Source organism: Anas platyrhynchos, chromosome 3 (genome assembly GCF_047663525.1).
Source record: "Anas platyrhynchos isolate ZD024472 breed Pekin duck chromosome 3, IASCAAS_PekinDuck_T2T, whole genome shotgun sequence".
NCBI lineage: Eukaryota > Metazoa > Chordata > Aves > Anseriformes > Anatidae > Anas > Anas platyrhynchos.
In genome coordinates, this window is record NC_092589.1 from 7827294 (window position 1) to 7844570 (window position 17277).

At 44.7% G+C, this 17277-nt stretch overlaps 1 protein-coding gene across 11 annotated transcripts in view; it reads left to right on the forward strand.

Annotated features, from left to right (window-relative positions):
* The window catches only part of PLCB1 (phospholipase C beta 1), a 376029-nt gene that overhangs the window by 86653 nt on the left and 272099 nt on the right, over window positions 1-17277 (forward strand). For all 11 annotated transcript variants that reach the window (XM_027455554.3, XM_027455555.3, XM_027455561.3 and 8 more), the window contains one exon: window positions 9532-9600. In XM_027455554.3, the coding sequence (XP_027311355.1) occupies window positions 9532-9600 (69 nt within the window). The remainder of the gene's footprint in view (window positions 1-9531; window positions 9601-17277) is intronic.

The following is a 17277-nucleotide window of genomic DNA, read 5'->3' on the forward strand; positions in this document are numbered from 1 at the left end:
CATCCTCCTGTAGAGCAGCAAAGTGTCAAGGGTTCGGCCCAGAAGGCTTTGCTTTGTGTGTGCAACTTCTGGTGCTTATTGCTGGTGTTGGCATGAAGAGCCTGCAACCAGCAGTTTTCCTTGGGGTTAACTTCTACTGAAACTGCTGGAGTGTGAAGACCTACTAAATAGCCCACTTATGACCTAGTATGTAATGGATTATTCTTTTACCTGTCCCTTGGTACAGAGCTGTTTGTTGGTTGGAATGGTGAGAAGTCGAGGACTTAGCTGTAAATAAGAACAATTTCTTTCGGTGTATAGAGTAAGAGAAGATCTGGATGCTGTTTAGTGCATGTGTTATTTTCACATACAGAAAAATGTCAAACTCCATTTTTGAAAATGATTTTTGCTCTCAGTATCTAGATTAAAACAGTCCTATATATTGCCTCTACTTTTTTAGTGGAGATATAGCTCAATTCTTATTTCTTTTTAGATTGAATAACTCCCCTTCATCTCAACGGATGCTACAATGCATGGCTGTACAGACAGTAACCGTACCCCTCTTGGCCTTCCTTTGCTGTTCTCAGGAAACCAAGCTCTCCTTGAATCAGAGAATACTCCCAGGTCTCCGATCACTTGTGAAAACCCCTCTGAACCTCCTTCATGTTAAATTCAACTCTGAGTGCTGGTGACCAGAGATTTGGATGATGCTGCACCAATTCTGGCTTATGCAATTCATCAAAATTCAGGCAATCTTCAAAGCTTCCTGTGCCAACAAAAAATTTATCAGCTTAGTTCTGTATGATCTCGCTGGCAAGCCCAGGTGTTTTTTCTTATTTTTGTTTTACCTCTGTGTTGTTATTCTCTTTTCCACGTATGATCTAACACTTTGCCTGCCAGACAAATATGCCTACAATATGCCTACAGCTGCTTGGGTCATAGCCCCCTCTTTCCCCTTCTCTAAAATTTAGAAGTTTTAGTTTTTCTTCAGTCTCCAGGTTTGGTACAGATTAGATGCAAGACCAGGATGATTTGTTTAAAAATCCAGTGAGAAATTTTCATCCTGTAATAAATAACAGGTATTTTAACAAAATCAGTGGTCTTGAGGGACCTTTATGTCTGGGAGAGAAATACTGGCAACGTGTCTTTTGGTGCTCTTTCAGCTCTAAATCTCAACAACCAGGCCTTGGCTTCTAAAAACATTTACAAAGGTTAATTCATGACTTTTTAGCTGTCATCTTCAGTGTCGGAAGCATCATGTTACAGTGTGAGTTTCCTGTTGGAGCTTTGCCTGCATTCTGGGTTTTCCAGTTAAACCATGCATGCCAGGGCCCTGGCTGGCGAATGGGCAGGAAATGCACATTGTGCTACTGCAGAGTTTTCAGCTGATGATCCTTTTACCTCTTCAGCTGATGATCCTTTTACCCTATCCCCGCACAGAAGTCACAGGTACATGTGTAGGGTACGTTGAGCCTTCACCTTGAGTCTCCATGTGTTAAGTAGGGAGCAGAGCGATTCCAAGTTCCTCCTCTGCTTTTGTTAAATCTAAATATATAAAAAGTATTTATTGCTTTAATATAAGGAAGCCAAAAGCTCCAGGCTATTAACGATAATTAAAAGTGCAGTCTGCAAACTCCTCCACAAAAAAGCTAGTCGGAAAGAACAGCATTACAGAACGCTTCGGTCCTGCCAAAACCCCCCTCACCTGATGAAAGTCCCTTCTACAAACATATATTGCAACCCCTGAACGTGTGGGCATTATTTTAGACGCATCAAACTTAGGCTGCAAAGACAGACAAGCGCTTGTGTAGCTGAAGCTCAAAGGATTTGAGCTCGTTCCCCCTTGGCGAGCCCTCTTGGTGGGCAGGAGGTTCCCCTGAGCTGCAGCACAGCGGCTCTGCCCCTGGTGCTGGGAGTTGAGACGCGAGTCCCCGCTGCAGCTCTTCGCTGCTCGGGGCACTTTCATTTTTTGCTGAAAATAACACGCTCTGCTTGCTTCCAAAGAGAACTCATAGTAGCGATCTGCCTGCTCTCTGATCCCTTGTCGGCATGAAGTAATGGCACAGGAACATCACTCCCAAAATATGATACGGTCCGTTCTGGGAAGGCGTTTAATCAGCGTAATCATGCATGATTGAGACTTTTTATTTGAAGTGAGAAGCTTCTTAATAGAAACACGGCTTTTTTATCTGCTGCTAAAAACTTCAATTCAGTGTACTTTTCCTTGTGACTGTGAGGCTAAAAATTGCCAGGTAATTCTCAGTTATGTGAATAAAAATCAGCCAAGTACCATTATGAAGGCTGCCTGCAATGCTTTGTATTTTCTTTTGAAGCTGGTCCTCCCCCAGCTCTTTTCTCTTTGAACGCTGGCCGCACCTCATCAGGTCTCCCTTCCCTCCTGTGGCTATTTGCTCGTGTGCATGCGGAGAGCAGCTCTGTGACAGCCATTCCAGCAGAACCAAACCCAGCCCAGCCATCAGCGGTGCGTGGTGTCCACACAGCTCCTGCTGCCAGCTGGGTGAGCACCGAGAGCCTGGGGGAGAGCCTTGGAGCTGCACACAGCAAGCCTGAACCTTGAGAACAGCTCCTGTGGGTGCTGGAGCTCCCCTGCTGCGTGCTCGTTTTTCCAAAAGCATCAGGTCACCGTCATCAGAAAGCTCCTAGCTTTTGACTAACATGTCTTTATCCATCTCTGTCACCCCTGGGCTCGCTGCCTGTCCTGGCAAGGCAGAGCACGGGTCGGCAGAGTGTGCTGCAAAGGGACCGCGCGCTGATGCATGGGCCTGGGCTAAGACAGGGAGGTGCTTCTCCAGCTTTGCCACTGTTTTCTTCCATGCTGCTGGGAGTTTATTTCACATACCCATTTCTTATTTCATCTTCTGGCTGTCTTGTGTATTTAGGGTGAAAGATCTTAGGGTTGTGGCCTGTTTTTTGGTTTTTTTTGGAGTATGTACTGATACGCTGACTAACAGGGGAAGTAGTTATTGCTGTTTACCAAGCTGAGCTTATACCAGTGGTGACTTCGGGGTAAAACTGCAGCTTAAGACGTGACTGAAGGAGGGGGCAGACTGAAGTCTTGTCTGTTGTTTGGGAAACTTTCTGTTTTTCCCAGTGTGTTACTCTGTAAGTACGTGACTTCAGTCTGAGCCACTGAGCTGAGCCCTCTGGCTCCTTGGTTCGCCCTTCATCCACTGACGCTGGTTGTTTGCTGAGCTGAAGGCAGGTGGCAAATCTTTACTGCTGCACTTTTTCTGCGTCATGACTATTTCCTTGGCACTAAAAGTTGTGCTGTGAAATCTATGCACCAGTTTCAAGACTGGTTAGGCACTGTCTGTAAATCCACGTAAATGAAATTTTCCTTAATGAAGCAGCAAAGAGCTATATGCATAGATGTAGAAGGCTTGTTTCGCTTTCATTATTAAAAGGGTACTTAGCATGAAAATTCCTTCTCGTTTTTTTCACTAATAGCCCTGTGCATCATACAAACGACAGACTATTTTCCCTGTACTATAAAATGTTGCTCTTCTCGAGTCTCCAGGGATGCATCGAGACACTGAGCGTTATCAAGACAGTGAAAACTTTACCGTTTGTCTGACTCTTCTCCAGGAGTGCTGCAGAGGCCCTTCAGCAGGGCTGTCGTTTAACTTGGCACTTGCCTTGCGAGGTCTCTGTGCTTGCAGGACCATTTGGAGCTCATTCCCAGAGCAGTTGGGTCGAATCATAAGTATTAGCTCTCACCTTGCAGGGGCTGAGGTCTTCTGACTGTTTTTGAGGTAGGAACAGTTACTGACCACCCAGATGAAGTCTGCCTCAACTTGAAGCTTGCAGATAGTTAGTTCAGTTTGGGTGGGAAGCAGTCATTCTGGTTTAATGTTTTTTGAAAAAAAAAAAACTCTCTTCCCTGTGATACTGAACCCTTTGAAACTGTTTCCCTGGGGGAGGTCATCCACCATCAGCCTCTTGGTGACTGTAGAGGTGCATCACTTGACTCTTTGTTTAAGGGAATAAATCCATGGTGGTTGCTACTTCATACCCTCTTCATGCCCCTGTGAGGAGGGCAGCACACATGAGGAGCTAGGAGAGGTCTGGTGGCTTCGGGCAAGTTGGTGAGCTATACCATTAACAGAATCCATTTCAGTGGCTTCTTAGAAAGAGCAAGTGGGAAGGGAATTAAATACCTTGAACTAGTGAAGAACAGCTTTATGCTGAGAAAGGCATGGCTGTTGTCAGGGAGAGATTTCCCATTGACTTGTAATGCCTATAACTGAGCTGTGCGTTGGCAGGAGGGAACATGGAGGCAGCTTCTTCGGGGACCATCTCTCTCTAGGAGGATGCAGCTTATGAATTGTGTAAGAGGACTTCCAGGAAAACACAGCACAGCCTTAGCTCAGCTCCAGTTAACATCATTGGAAGTCTTGCTTTTTGTTCCTGTAGCCAGCAGTGCAGGTTTCTTTAAAATCTTTCTCCTTTTCCAGTTTTCATTTGGAATGAGGAGACAAATTGCTGTGTTTTATTTAATCTATTCTTAATGATAATGAGGAAAAATTATATATTTTTAGCAGGAGGATTACATACCTGTGAAAGCAGCCTTTCTAAATTAGTGCTAAATGCTCTCTATCTATGCAGAAAATTTCAGTCCTGGACTAATTTGAGCGTGGCTGATTTATAAGCACACTGTCAAGTCTCTGAAACCTAAATGAGGCTTATTCTATAAATGGTTGTAAATTACTGAGTTTGCCTACATACTTAGTCTGAATGTATAGGGAGATATTTATTTAGCATAGCTTGTAATTGTTCCAAATCAGATTCAAACGTTGACCTTAATATTTTCTTTCTAAAGTGCTATAAGGAAATTATAGTCACTTGTGTTTTTATTTTAAACATTTAAAAAATGCAGGATAAAAATGTAGTTTAGAACTGAACAAGCTTTTTTTTTTTTTTTTTTTTTTTTTTTTGCTCAAGAAATGTTCAATGCTTTCATGTTCAGAAAATGTTCAAACGGAATCTCTCTATGTTAAAGAAACATTTCATTATGATTAGCTGTTCTCAATAGAAGATGGGGCTGTTTAAGTTTTCGTGGGAAGTCTGCTTCAGCAAAAATGTTTCTTTCCCTTTGAAAACTTTTGCCAGATGTTGCCATCTACTAGCAGTAACGGTGCTTGTTTACAAAATAATGGGCTTGGTTTTTCAAAGTTTATTATGCCAGGACTGTGTGATGCAAACTTTGAAGGCAGAGCGTTGTATCTTTTATTAGATTGACTGGTAATGTTTAGAAGAAGTAGGCAAACTTTCAGGCACACAGTTTCTTCTTCAGGTTTGAGCCTGGGCGCAGCAGGTTTCACAGCAAAGTGGAAAATGACTGTTCAGAGTTGAATTATTGTGCATCAGTTATTCTGTATCCCTGTGCTGCAGTGGCCATGGCAGCACCATCCAGTGGTTCACAGCAGCACGCGGAGCTGTTTAACCAAGTGCGAGCCAAGGACGTGGTGACAGAAGGGATGTGGAAATGGAGGTGGGACGAGCGGGGGTTCAAGCACTGCCTGACTGTTCAGCCACAGTGAGCACTCTGAGCAGAGTGGAATTATTTTTGTTCGGGACGTAAGTAAAGCAATTAGATATCTGGCCTACCCGTGCAGCTGTCGCAGTGCACACCCGCTTTTGCTCTGTCTCCTTGACATAGTTTTTGTGAAATTGTGTAGGACACTTGATCCTGCTCTCAGCCTGTTGTGCCACCGAGGGCTCTTCAGCAGAGCTCTCCAGCGAGGCCGGCGAGGAGTCCTGCCTCCCAGCTGGCACCACGGCACGAGCAAGTTCCCAAGACAGCGTGATTCACTTGGCATCGCTGTGGGCTGTTTAAAATAGGAGTGAGCCAGATCCTCAGCTGGTACAAATTGGTGTAACTCCATTAGATTCAGACAGGGCTAATTATAAGTGCTCAAGCAGTCACTGAGGGTTGCGCAATCCATCGCTTTTGTGAGCGTGTGCTCACCCAGAAAAGTGAGGTTGTGCAATTGGGCCCTATCTGAATACATCTCTGTCTCAGCTGCTAATTGGAAACAAACATGGTAGGATTAATAACTCACTTCTCAGGAATTTACGTATTATAAAATATTAAGGGGATCCACCAGTTGCATTAAGAGTTCCTCTATTGCAAGCTTAGCAAGTCCCAATAGCAGTGAGTGGAGGTCATTAAACCGGGAGAAGTTGGACTGGTGCAGGATTTTGTTTGTTGTTTTTTTTTTTCTCAGTTGCTCTGGCTTTTGTGCCTCCTGCAGCACAGAAAGCTGTGCCCAAGCCCACGCTGAGGTAGCAAAACTGGCGTTGACTTAAGCAGAGGAGGGCACGGACGTTTCTGCTGCACAGGAAATGGGAACCTTTTCTGCCCCCTGCTTGTGCCTGTTTGCACTTTACAAATGTCTGTCCACACTTTGTAATAGGGGATCAGGGAAATTGTCTTTTCTCTCATTTGGGAGGAAGTTTTTCTCTGTCTTGTTAATTAGTTGAGTGAAAGATGAAAGCAAGCGCCCAGAGGTCAGGGAATTCCAGGAGGTTTGGGATTTTTGAACTAAAGAACTTCTAAGAAATGGCACATTATGAATTCTGATTTATCCAGCCCCCTGAATGCTGCCTGCAAAGGCGTTTCTGGGGGTGCATATCCTGCTCCCTTCTGCATAGCTGCCATAGCCTGGGCTCTAAACTACCAGGCTATTGCTTCTGCAGTCCAGGACATACATATAAAATCTAATTATGGAAGCTGGACCGTTCCTGTCAGATATCTGATGGTGGCTTCCTCAAAAATTAAATGCTCTTGTCAAATAGAAACGTAAATAAATATATGGGTCGGATTATAAAACCTGCTCAGAGAGGTAACCCAACAGAGAGCAAACAGAGCAGCGAGGCCAGAAGATGGATGTTCTTCCAGACGTGTGCTATTGCATTTGGCAGGGTCTGCCTATGTGTGTGCAAGGGGAGATCTAGTTACACTTTTCACTTTTGTAACTGAGCAAATGATTAATTTTTTTTTTTTATTTTTTAAGAGCTAAAAGGCCAGATTAATCCAACCAAAAACAAACAAACAAACAAAAAAATTTGCACTTCATTCTGCATGGTTCACCATCATGGTTTAAGATGCATTTTTTTGACATATTTCATTTATCTTAGTGCTTACTGCTAAAAATCGTGGTGTTTGCCAGTCCTTTCAGTCTGCAAAATCTTAGTTTCATACCACGCCACGCATGTGCCCATAGCTTCTGTAGAGCACTTTGTTGTGGGCTGGAGACTGCTTTGGGGCACGAGTATTATTTGTTGTGATGAATACAAGCCCTGGCCTTTCACCCCAGAGGCCGTGCTGCTGTCTGTGGCAGCCAGGCGATGTGTGTTCGCTCTCGTGGAGCTCACGGGCCGTAACGCTGAAGTGTTGTCGCCTCCGTGCTCCCTCCCGCGGCATGGTTACTGTGTGGTCTCTGGGCTTGCATCGTGTCTCTGCCCTGTCTTGGTTTTCCCTTGCTTTTTATGCTCACAGAATAATCTGGCTCTTGTCCTTGTTTGTTTTTCTTTTTTTTTTTCTTTCCAATTCCTTGCCTGTTGTGCAGTGTCCTCTGCTCCTCCTCCCCGTAATTATGTCGGAACTCAGTTTCCTGCTTCAGTCCTTGCCCTGAGTGAGACAAACCTGAGTGCAGCCCTGCCTCATGCCATCATTTTCCATTCTGCCAGTATCTGAATGGCCTTCTATATCCACCTATCTACAGATTATAGACCTTCCTCCTGCAGTTGTTTCCCTGAACAGTGAGGATTACCCAGACCTTTGTGCATTCGGGCCTTTTCTGCACTCAGAGGATTGAGTTTTGCCCTAATCTCCTTGTGTCTGTTGTGCTGCTGTCAGGTGGAAGGATGATGGATTGAGAAGAGTTTAGATCTGGAAGTAAGAGCAGCTTCTGGATGTAAAAATTGGGTTCACAAAGCATGAGATGCTCCTGAGCTGCATCAGGGAGAGCTGTAGAGATGCTTTTCTGATGCCAAGTCAGCCGTGAATGCGAGGGGCTGCAGAGCTCTCGGAGGAGTACTTGTATATGCGTGCCTTGTGTATTGCTGTATTTCCAGTGATTTCCTAAGGAGGTTTATAGAATATTCCCTTTTATAGCCCTGCCTAGACTTCTTCCTAACCCCTGAAAGTTTTCACCACCTTTTCCTGTTTCTGGCAAGTATGATCAAAAAATAAAGATGACAAAAGTCCAACTTTCCCCTAAACAGGTTAGATAAAAAGGGGGAAAAAACGGTCATGCAAGTTCATCTGGTACTATACAGGAGAGAATTGGGATTGATATGAGGGCTGGAGGGGGATGTTGTGAACCTAAAGTCGTGTGTGGGAAGCTCACGTCTTATTAGACAGCAAAAGTCTGCAAGAGCTTTGCAGCAATGGGTCCCATAAAATGAAAAATAAATAAGGCTGCAAAGTTATCCATGGCAAAATAATATGTCCATGAGAAAATCTTTTTTCCTTCCACTGGAATTAAACAATGAAGCGTCTTTATGCTGCACAGAAGATACCCCATTCTCTGCGCAGCGTTTGCAGGAACTGCTGGAAGGCTGAAATGCACTGAGCTGGTGTAGCTCTAATTGCAGTGTGGTCACATTCCTGCTGAAGTACTTTTAAACTATATTTAGTATGTAATTGAGCCATGCTAGCACGGGCTATTAGTCCAAATACTGTAGTTAGTGTAAATGAGGCAGACAGTATTAAGATGTGCTTGAAGATTGTCAAGTAATGCCGGATCAGATGAGCTGGCCTGGCTGTGTCTTGCAAAATGGTTTGCATCGCTTGGGGGAGAAGCTGGGTACCGTTAGGTGGTGATGTGCTGTGTGTGCCGGCGAGGGAACCGCACCCTGACGGTCTGCAGCCCACGTCAGGGACCCATGGGTAGGGGAGGACAGGAGCTTGCCCAACAGGGCTGTCATCACATGCCGGTTTTGTTCCAAAAACATGCGTTTGCATGTGTTGTATCACTGAGAGCTGGGGAGCAGCGTGTGAATGGTGAAATGCTTGTCAAATGTACGGGGTTTTCAGTAAGCACTGCAAAGTTCCTGGGACACGTTGGCATTGTGTTTGTAACACTGGGGGAGTTTTACGTGGACTTTTCAAAACCTTCTGACCATGATAAAGTAGGTTTTCTGTCACAGAGACAGGATTTTCTGTTTAGTGACACCTTTTTCTCACTGTAGCATCAAAAAGCATAAATTGTATTAAAATGAAGGGGAAAAAAAAGCACAGCAGCTGGTATTTAGTGATCCGGGAAATAAACTTGACTAATGCAGCTTCGGTATATTCTCTGTATCAGGAGACATGCACATTTTGAAGGAAACTAAGTTGTGTGTCTGAGGCATAGTGTTGCTTTTAGAATAGATTAAGCACGATGCAGCATGCTTCAAAACTGCCCTCAGTTTGGACAGGAGTCACTGCAAACGGGTGAACCCCTGTCAGATCCGAGATGTGTGTAGACAGCAAAAGTATTTGACTGATGTCTTAATTACCTTTGTTGTAATTTTTCCTTCTAGGAGACGGAGCTGCTAGATATCAGTCTCGTCAAAGATGCCAGATGTGGAAAACACGCCAGAGCCCCCAAGGTAGGCGGTTTTGCTGTATGCTTACCTGTTGCGTCGACTACCTAGGAAAATAGAATGGGAATTCCATGCAAGAATTTATTTCAAGAAGTGTTTCCGTTGATAATAAGAAACATTTTGTCTTTGCTTCATTAATCACAGTTTCAGATAAGAAGCGTTGTGATAGTTGAGTAGTGTCACTGATTCCTTATGTAAAAACTGCTGAGGGAAGCTCTACTGACAGTGAATGAACAAAACCCTGGTTTATCTGGAGCTACAGTTAAATTTGCTCAAGTTCCTGGCTTCCCTGATGGCCAGGAGCTGATGGCTGTTGAGCTCCATGTTGCATGTCATCCTGCTCGTTTTCCTTTTTCAGTGCCTCTTGAGGCCAGAAGGATTTTTTTTTTTTCATATTTATTTTTAAACTGTTGTAGAGAGGTCAGGATATCAGCTCCCCTAGGTCGTCTCTGATATATTGCATACTCCTTTGCTGTCTTTAAAGACAGGAGGTTGTAGATATATGTACTCTGTGGTGGTTTTGTTTGGACAGCAACCACACATCAGAGAGGAAAAAAAACCCAACCAAACAAACCGACAACGGAGCGCACAGCTCTGGAAGAAGAAGTGCTCTGGGGGGCATCCCAGGAACAATAGGAGAAAAAGAAACCCTTACAGTGTCCTGAAAGTATGGCCTTGCTGCTGCGTAGCTGCTGCTGAGCCTGGGATAATGAAGCAGCCTGGAGAAATGCGTCTCCTGCCCTCATCCCAGGGGGAAATGGGCAGTTCTGGAGGCTGCAGCCTCACCGAGCCTCCTGCCGGGCTCCTCGCACCCAGCCCTGGGCCAGGGCACTGCCCGGGGGCTGCTCAGCGCCTGGGGGTAGAAAAGGTGGTTTCTCTGTGCCAGAACATAACTGTAGTTATCTCTGAACAGACTATTCAAATTTGGTTTTCAGAGTTTTCATGTAATGTTGGCAGCGTTTTAAAGGCTGAGTTATAATTGAAATGCAGCAGAAGTACTTTATGACATCCACATTAATACCAAATGAGTTCACCATGATTAATGGTTCTATGATGAATAGCAATAAAGTATTAACAATGGCTAGAACATTATTTTAAAATGCTACCCGCTTTACAGAGGACATTCATGTTCTTCTAACAAAATGTTTTTAGCTAAAATTTATGCATAGCTATTGCCTTGGTGACTTTTATTTATTAGGTTACATAAAGGCTGTTTTGTTACCACACGTTATGGATTTGACAGCAGTGGCATTAAATGAAGGGTATGAAAAAATCCTGACTTTTAGGGGGGTGAAATGCACCACCTGTGTGAATAGGTTTGCTTTTTGTCATGGGTTTGTGTGTGGGCAGAATGGGAACAGCACCTGGGTTGGCTGTTGATAGGATTTTGCAAGTGGCGTGAAGCAAAATGCTCGTTTTGGGGCCACTCGCGTCTGTTGTGCTTTGATCTGCGCTGTGGGGCTGAGCAAAGGAGTGCTGCCTGCAGGTGAGCGAGTGTTACACGAGCCCTGGTTGTCCCCGGAAAACACAAAACTCGTATAGCAGCAGGAAGGCTTGGCTCGAAGTCAAGCAGTAGCAGCTTGTTGATTGTGTGGAGGTTTCTAGTAAAAACCCTGGTAAATGACAGAGTTTAGCAGCCTCCGAAACAACTGCTCCCCCCCTCTGTGGTACTACTTGCACGTTTCTTAGCTGTCCCAGAAGGTCATCTCCTGTGGTCTGGTGGGATCATCACGGACTTGGGCATTTGCTTCCTGTATTTGCCTTGCCAGATGGAAAGGACGGCGTGCTGTAGTGCGTCGGCACAGCTTTCACTGTAAAACCAGAGCTTTAGGTGATTTATCTCCTGATTCCCCTGCCAATCCCCCATCCCTGTAGTATTAAACAATTTTATACTGTGTTAGGGGACTTCTGCCAGTTTGTGCAAATCTTTTTAATCTATTTTGAGAATTGTAAGAGGGAGTGGATTTCATCTGTGGGTTGTCACTAAAAACTTGAGAAGTTAATGGGAATCTTTCAACCTCATTTAGTGTATTTCTGATGTAGTGCTACCTTTTGATAGAAATAAGTGTCATCTTCAATAATCCTTGGCTCTTCTATTCAACATCATATAAAGAAGCAATTCATTTTATTTTCATGGGAAACTAAATTTCAGTGTGGTTAAGAACACCCACAGCAAGCTACCCAAACGTGTTAGGTGTGCTGCTAAGGGAGACCACCAGCAAGGAGTGATTTTGGAGGTCTATTAGCAGCCCTTGTTACCATAAAAAACCCACAAACTTTCCTGCCCTCCACCATCTGGAATACACACTTCTTTCCCGTAAGCTGCCATATTAACCAGCAGGAACATTTCTTTGGTTAGCTTAATTAATCTGCCACGCTCTTGGTCTTTTTGATGGCTGGAAACAGAGTCTGTTCCCAGGCTGCATTCAGTGTACCTTCTGTACAACTGTTGGCATTCGTAATTTCTGAAAAACAGAAATACAAAGGGGTTTTCAGCTAGCTTCTCCTTCAGCTTTGTTGGTTGGCATTTGCTTTTCACAATATTTTTCCGTAAATCAAGACACACATATTTTGTGATTGTTCTTGTGTTTTTGTTGTTGCATCTTCTAGGCACTATTGTAAGAAGAAAAAAATAATGATTTTTCATTCTGGAGGAGTTTTCATCAATGAAGGATAAACAGCCAAATGCCTTATTCTTATTTAGAAAGCATTGTACTCTTTCTCTTTTATCCTATTTTTATCCTATTTTACTATGTCCCTAAATAGTAACAGTTGCCCAGGGGGGCTGGCTGAAACCAGTTAGAGTAGGGCAGCACTAGGTGACGGTCCTGGAGCCAAGGCCGTAATGCTAGGAGCTGGCAGTAACGATGGTCTGGGCTGTCCCACCTCAGCTCCTCTGGCTGTAGAGCGGATTTGTGCTCATCTTTTTAGAGTACTCAAAGCTTGTGTGCATCTGGGCAGCGTCCTGTCCTTACAAAAACCAACCAACGACAGAAAAGCACCCAAGGCTGGGAAGCTGAGACAAATTCGGGTGGCTTCAGCAAGCCCCCATCCTACCTCAGATGCCCAGCCAAAGGAATTGGTAGATGTAGAGAGTTAGGTAGCAGTTAGACCCTGCGAGTCTCGGGGAGGGAGGCAGGATGGCTTTACAGCAAAGTAAGTAGGGCATGAAGGTTAAAGGTTGGGTGTGGAAATAAGCCCGTTTGTCTTTCCTAGGATCCCTTCTGATAATGTAGAAGGGAGATCTTCCGTAGGTACCTAAGCATGTAACAGGTGGGGGATAAGATTGTTCCCCATCCCCAAATCAATGATTTGTGCATTGAAATGACCCCGTGTTACCTAGAAGTTTCAGCATTGCCTTCTTTTTCCACGTTTTGTCAAGTGTGAGTCCTTCTGCCTTCGGCTGCTATTTTCAGAAATGATAACAGAGTTTTCCATCTCGTCGCAATATACATGCAAGGACTTATTCTTTGGAAAAAGGGCAAATCTCCGGCAGTACAGAGCACTGCTGCGGATCTCTAAATGAGAAGATAAATGGAAGTAATGTTCTGAGGAGAACAAGAAAAGACTCGCTAATTGTGTATGTTAGAAGAAGTGCCTGAATTCAAAATACAATGAAATGTATAAAGAAGTGAAGGAATTGTACGATGATTATCAGGACTTTGCCTTTTTAGTAAGCATTAGAATCATTTAGGAGGGGAACAAGAGAAATTCTGAGAACAGGAGATTAATATGCAGTTCATTTCTTCCTTCGGTAGACGTGCCGGCGAGCTGGCAGCACCGCGTGCCTTTCCTCCCCGCGTTCAGGTGGCCAGAGCTGCGGCCGGCCTCACGGGGGTACAGCACCAGGGTGCTTGGGGCTCACGGCGTTGGTATTTACACATGCTGAAGGCATGTGGAAGCCATTAGTTGCGATGAAGCAATTATTTGTTTCCTCTTTTTCACACGTTACCTGGTAGCACTCACCAGCCTTGTTTTGGCGTGCAGGCTAATGAAGCCCAGCACTTCCCCTCGTAAAGTCCAGCGAAGTGGTCTGCAGAATGAAATAACACCCTGAGCGCTGCAGAGAAATGTGGTTTTGTACAAAGCGACGTAGAAATAGCCCTGAGCATCCACACACCTTCTGAGAGGTGTGGAAGGGCCACTCAGGAGAATGTCCCTAGTCTTACCATGGCAAAATACCCTCCTGCAGCATTAAGGACTGGGGAAAGGTGAGGTGGTACAAACCGTGCTGCTCCAGCATGCTCACAGGACTCAGAAACTCACACTTCTTACCATCTTGTATTTACTTTAGCCAATAACAGTTTCTATGGAAACTAAAATTGTAATGCAACTGTATAAGTGTTTTTAGCAGCAAGCAGAAATATCAGGGTAAGTTGGCAGGAATAAGGAAATAACCCCATGGCAAATGTTCGCATTTAAAACTTTTGATGCATTTCATCAGTATGTTTTCCCTCAGAGAGATCATAAATCATTCAGCAGGAGATGAATTTCTTTAAATGACATATGCTCTGGAACCTGCAGGAGAGGAAGTTGTGAATGATGGGATCACTTCTCTGCCAAAATGTTTACAGTGTGTCGTCCCCACTTCCAGAAGCGCTCTCAGCTCCCCTGCCCCAAACGTTCTCACTTAATGGAGAAAGCTCTGCAGAGGAAAACCACTGAGCTCTCTTAAGATCAGAAGTTTACCGAGGCCTCAACTACTACGGTACTGTCACCAGCCTCTGCACTTGGTGGGTTTTCCTGAAATCCTCAGCTAGAGTGTGACAGCTTCAGGATTATCTCATCTTTCATTTAAAAATGCACTGCCGAGAGGTAGCTGCTCGGAACCCGTTTGCAGAGGAAAACAGAAAATCCCTCAGATAGATGGGCTCAAATGACAAGGAAAACCAACAGAAAAATGTCTAAGTAATGATGCAACAGAAAATCCGATGATTCTCAGGGAAATCAGGGCTTTATTTGAATTCTTGGAGCTATCAGCACCGCTGCCTTGCTGTGTCTACCTCTGTGGCCATTACCCTGAGTGAGAAGCGGGGGGGTTTTACTGGCTTCTGGGTAGAGTTTATGCAGGTAACCAGAAAGTGAGCTGCTGCTTACTGCTCTAATGGTCTCGTATACGTTTCTCATCTTTTGAGCTTACTGCCTGAATGTGCAAACGTGAGAGGAGGACTCTTGAACTCACTCAAAGCACACGTATGCAAATAAATAAATTACAGATGCAAATAAAGTAAATCACAGATAACACAAGGTTGATTTACATCGGAATAAAGCTCTAACTCGTAATTTAGGAGTCCGATGACAAGAGCCTGTCAAATTAAACCTAAGTCAGTTGATTTCCTTACGGTATCTAACTTACATTTTTGCTGGCAGTCCATTAATCTTATGGTCAGGTTTTTTGGTCTTCCCTTACCAGCAGAACAGAAGAGGTTTCTGTCTTTCTGATCACATTTGAGAGCTGTGTATTTATTCGTTTCTTTATGATAAAGTCTGAGCTGGGGTGATTCCATCATGTTTAATAACCTTCCTGCTTAGAGTGCATGTGGGCTCAGACTGCAAATGGCAGACAGTTGTGGGTTGCTTTCTTTTTTTTTCTTTTTTTTTTTCCATTTTCAGTGTTGTCCACTCAGTGAACTCCCCGGAGAAGGCTGCTGCTGCCCGTGTGGAGTGCAGGACCGCAGGGGCGAGCAGCAGCCCTGGCCTTGGCAGCACACGCTTTCTGTCGCTTTCTGTCGCTGTCTCAGATGCTGGTATTGCTGTTATTTTTATCCACTGATAAATGCGTGTCACTTTTCCTTCAATAACCTTGGTATTAAATTAGAAACTCTAATGTAAATTATGCCTAAGCAATGTTCTATTTCTGCCCAAAATAAATAAAACTGGAATATGCGCGTAGCTCACCCGCTTCCCACTCACCTTAGCTGTAGCAATGACATCTCAGGCATCCACCCCTCTTCCCCCTTCCCGGTTTTTGTTCCTCTACACCACTGTTTTTTTCGTAATGAAGAGTAAATTACATGATCGTTTGCTCTAGGTTGAGTTTTATTAAGGAAAGTTAAGGTGGATTTTTGTGGGGGCACAGCGTTCACGTGGTCCCAGCAGTGAGATGGGGAAATGGAAGCAGCAGCAACGTGTCAGAGTGCAGGAGCTGCGAGAGCGTCCTGTCTCAGCCAGCTCCCTTCTCTGCCCCTTCCTGCAGCTCTGCATCCACTCTCCAGCAGACCCCACGGGCTCCTGCTGGCAGCTGGCACCTTTCCTCCTCCCACATCTTCCCTACCGCTGCAGGCTTCCTTTTCAGGGAGCGTCTCACTGCTGCCCGTGGCCAGGTCCCGCTGCTTATTCAGGAAAAGAAAACAAATCTCCCTATTACAGAGACGCTCCCAAAATTTGTTTTTGAAAGTCAACATCTGGGAAAGAGCCTCTCCAAAAATGAGGCTGTCAGTTCTGCTGTCCAGGGAGCGCGGACAGGAGGTCCTCACTTCTCCATCACCTGGAAAAAGGTCACGGTTCGAACCGTCCTGACGCTATGCTGGAAGCAGAGCCAAGCTTCCTGAAAGCACACAGGAAGCTCGGGGCACTGGGCAGCAGCACAGTAGCTGCTTTCTTTACGCCTCGTTGGGTTGCAAGGCATGTCTTGAGCACGGTGGCTGCTCAGTGGAGTGGATGGGCACCAGTGGGCTGCACCTGCGCCCTGAAGCCTGCCGAGATTCCTCCTCTGCCTCCGGGCACTGCTCACTTGGCTGCTGATGCCTCTGAGCCGATCTGCGTCCCGCTGTGCTGCCGGGATGATCCAGGTGGGTGAGGGTGCTTTTATTTACAACCCTCTGGCCCTTAGGGACCTGGACCTTTCCAGAAGCTTATCACCGGCTGTAAAACGTGGCGCTGCCTGGTAGTTCATCGCGTTCACCACTTCCTAACCCTCAGGTGTAACAGAAAGCACAGGCTTCTGTCCAAGACTTTTACTATGAATCATTGCTAAAAAGGTGTCTTTTGTTTTTTTCCTGCTCGCTGACTGTTTCAGTTAGCTTTCTCTGCTGCTTGGTTTTATGTTTTCTTTTGTTATATGTATAAAGCATTTATTGATTTTATACTTCCATGCCAAAGTACATAGCACAGAGCACATTATGAGAAATTCTGTAGTTTAAAAAGCACAAAGATATTTTATAAATGTGATTTTAAAACCTGACATTTAAATTTTAAAAGCTAGAGTAGGACACTGCTCAATTAAATACATATTTGAGCTGCTGAGAACACCAGTAAGTGTCAGTAAGCCTGTGCTTTAAATGCTACCGCTGAAGATGCTTTTGAATAAACCTGCATGCTGAGTGCATCTATTTTTTCTTCTTTAGTAGGACTTTTTATGTGACTGTGAAGAGAGATTGACAAAGACAGCTTTGTGTGCTCTCAGGCACACGTAATACTCCAAAACTATTTTAAATCCACACATAAACCACTCTTATGAGCTTTGAGACTGCAGCGGTGGGAGATTGGAGTAGCACACCGGAGGGCATGAACTCATCACTTAACTGAGCATGTGCCTCATGCAGATGCAAGGCTCAGTGCTAAGGTAATATTTTCTGTCTCCTGGCTGCAGTAACACAGTAGATCGTGATCACCTCTGTGCTGTTTTGGCTGGAAGGTTTAAATTTGTCTTCTTGCTTTCCCCTACCATGTGCTGGGGCTTGC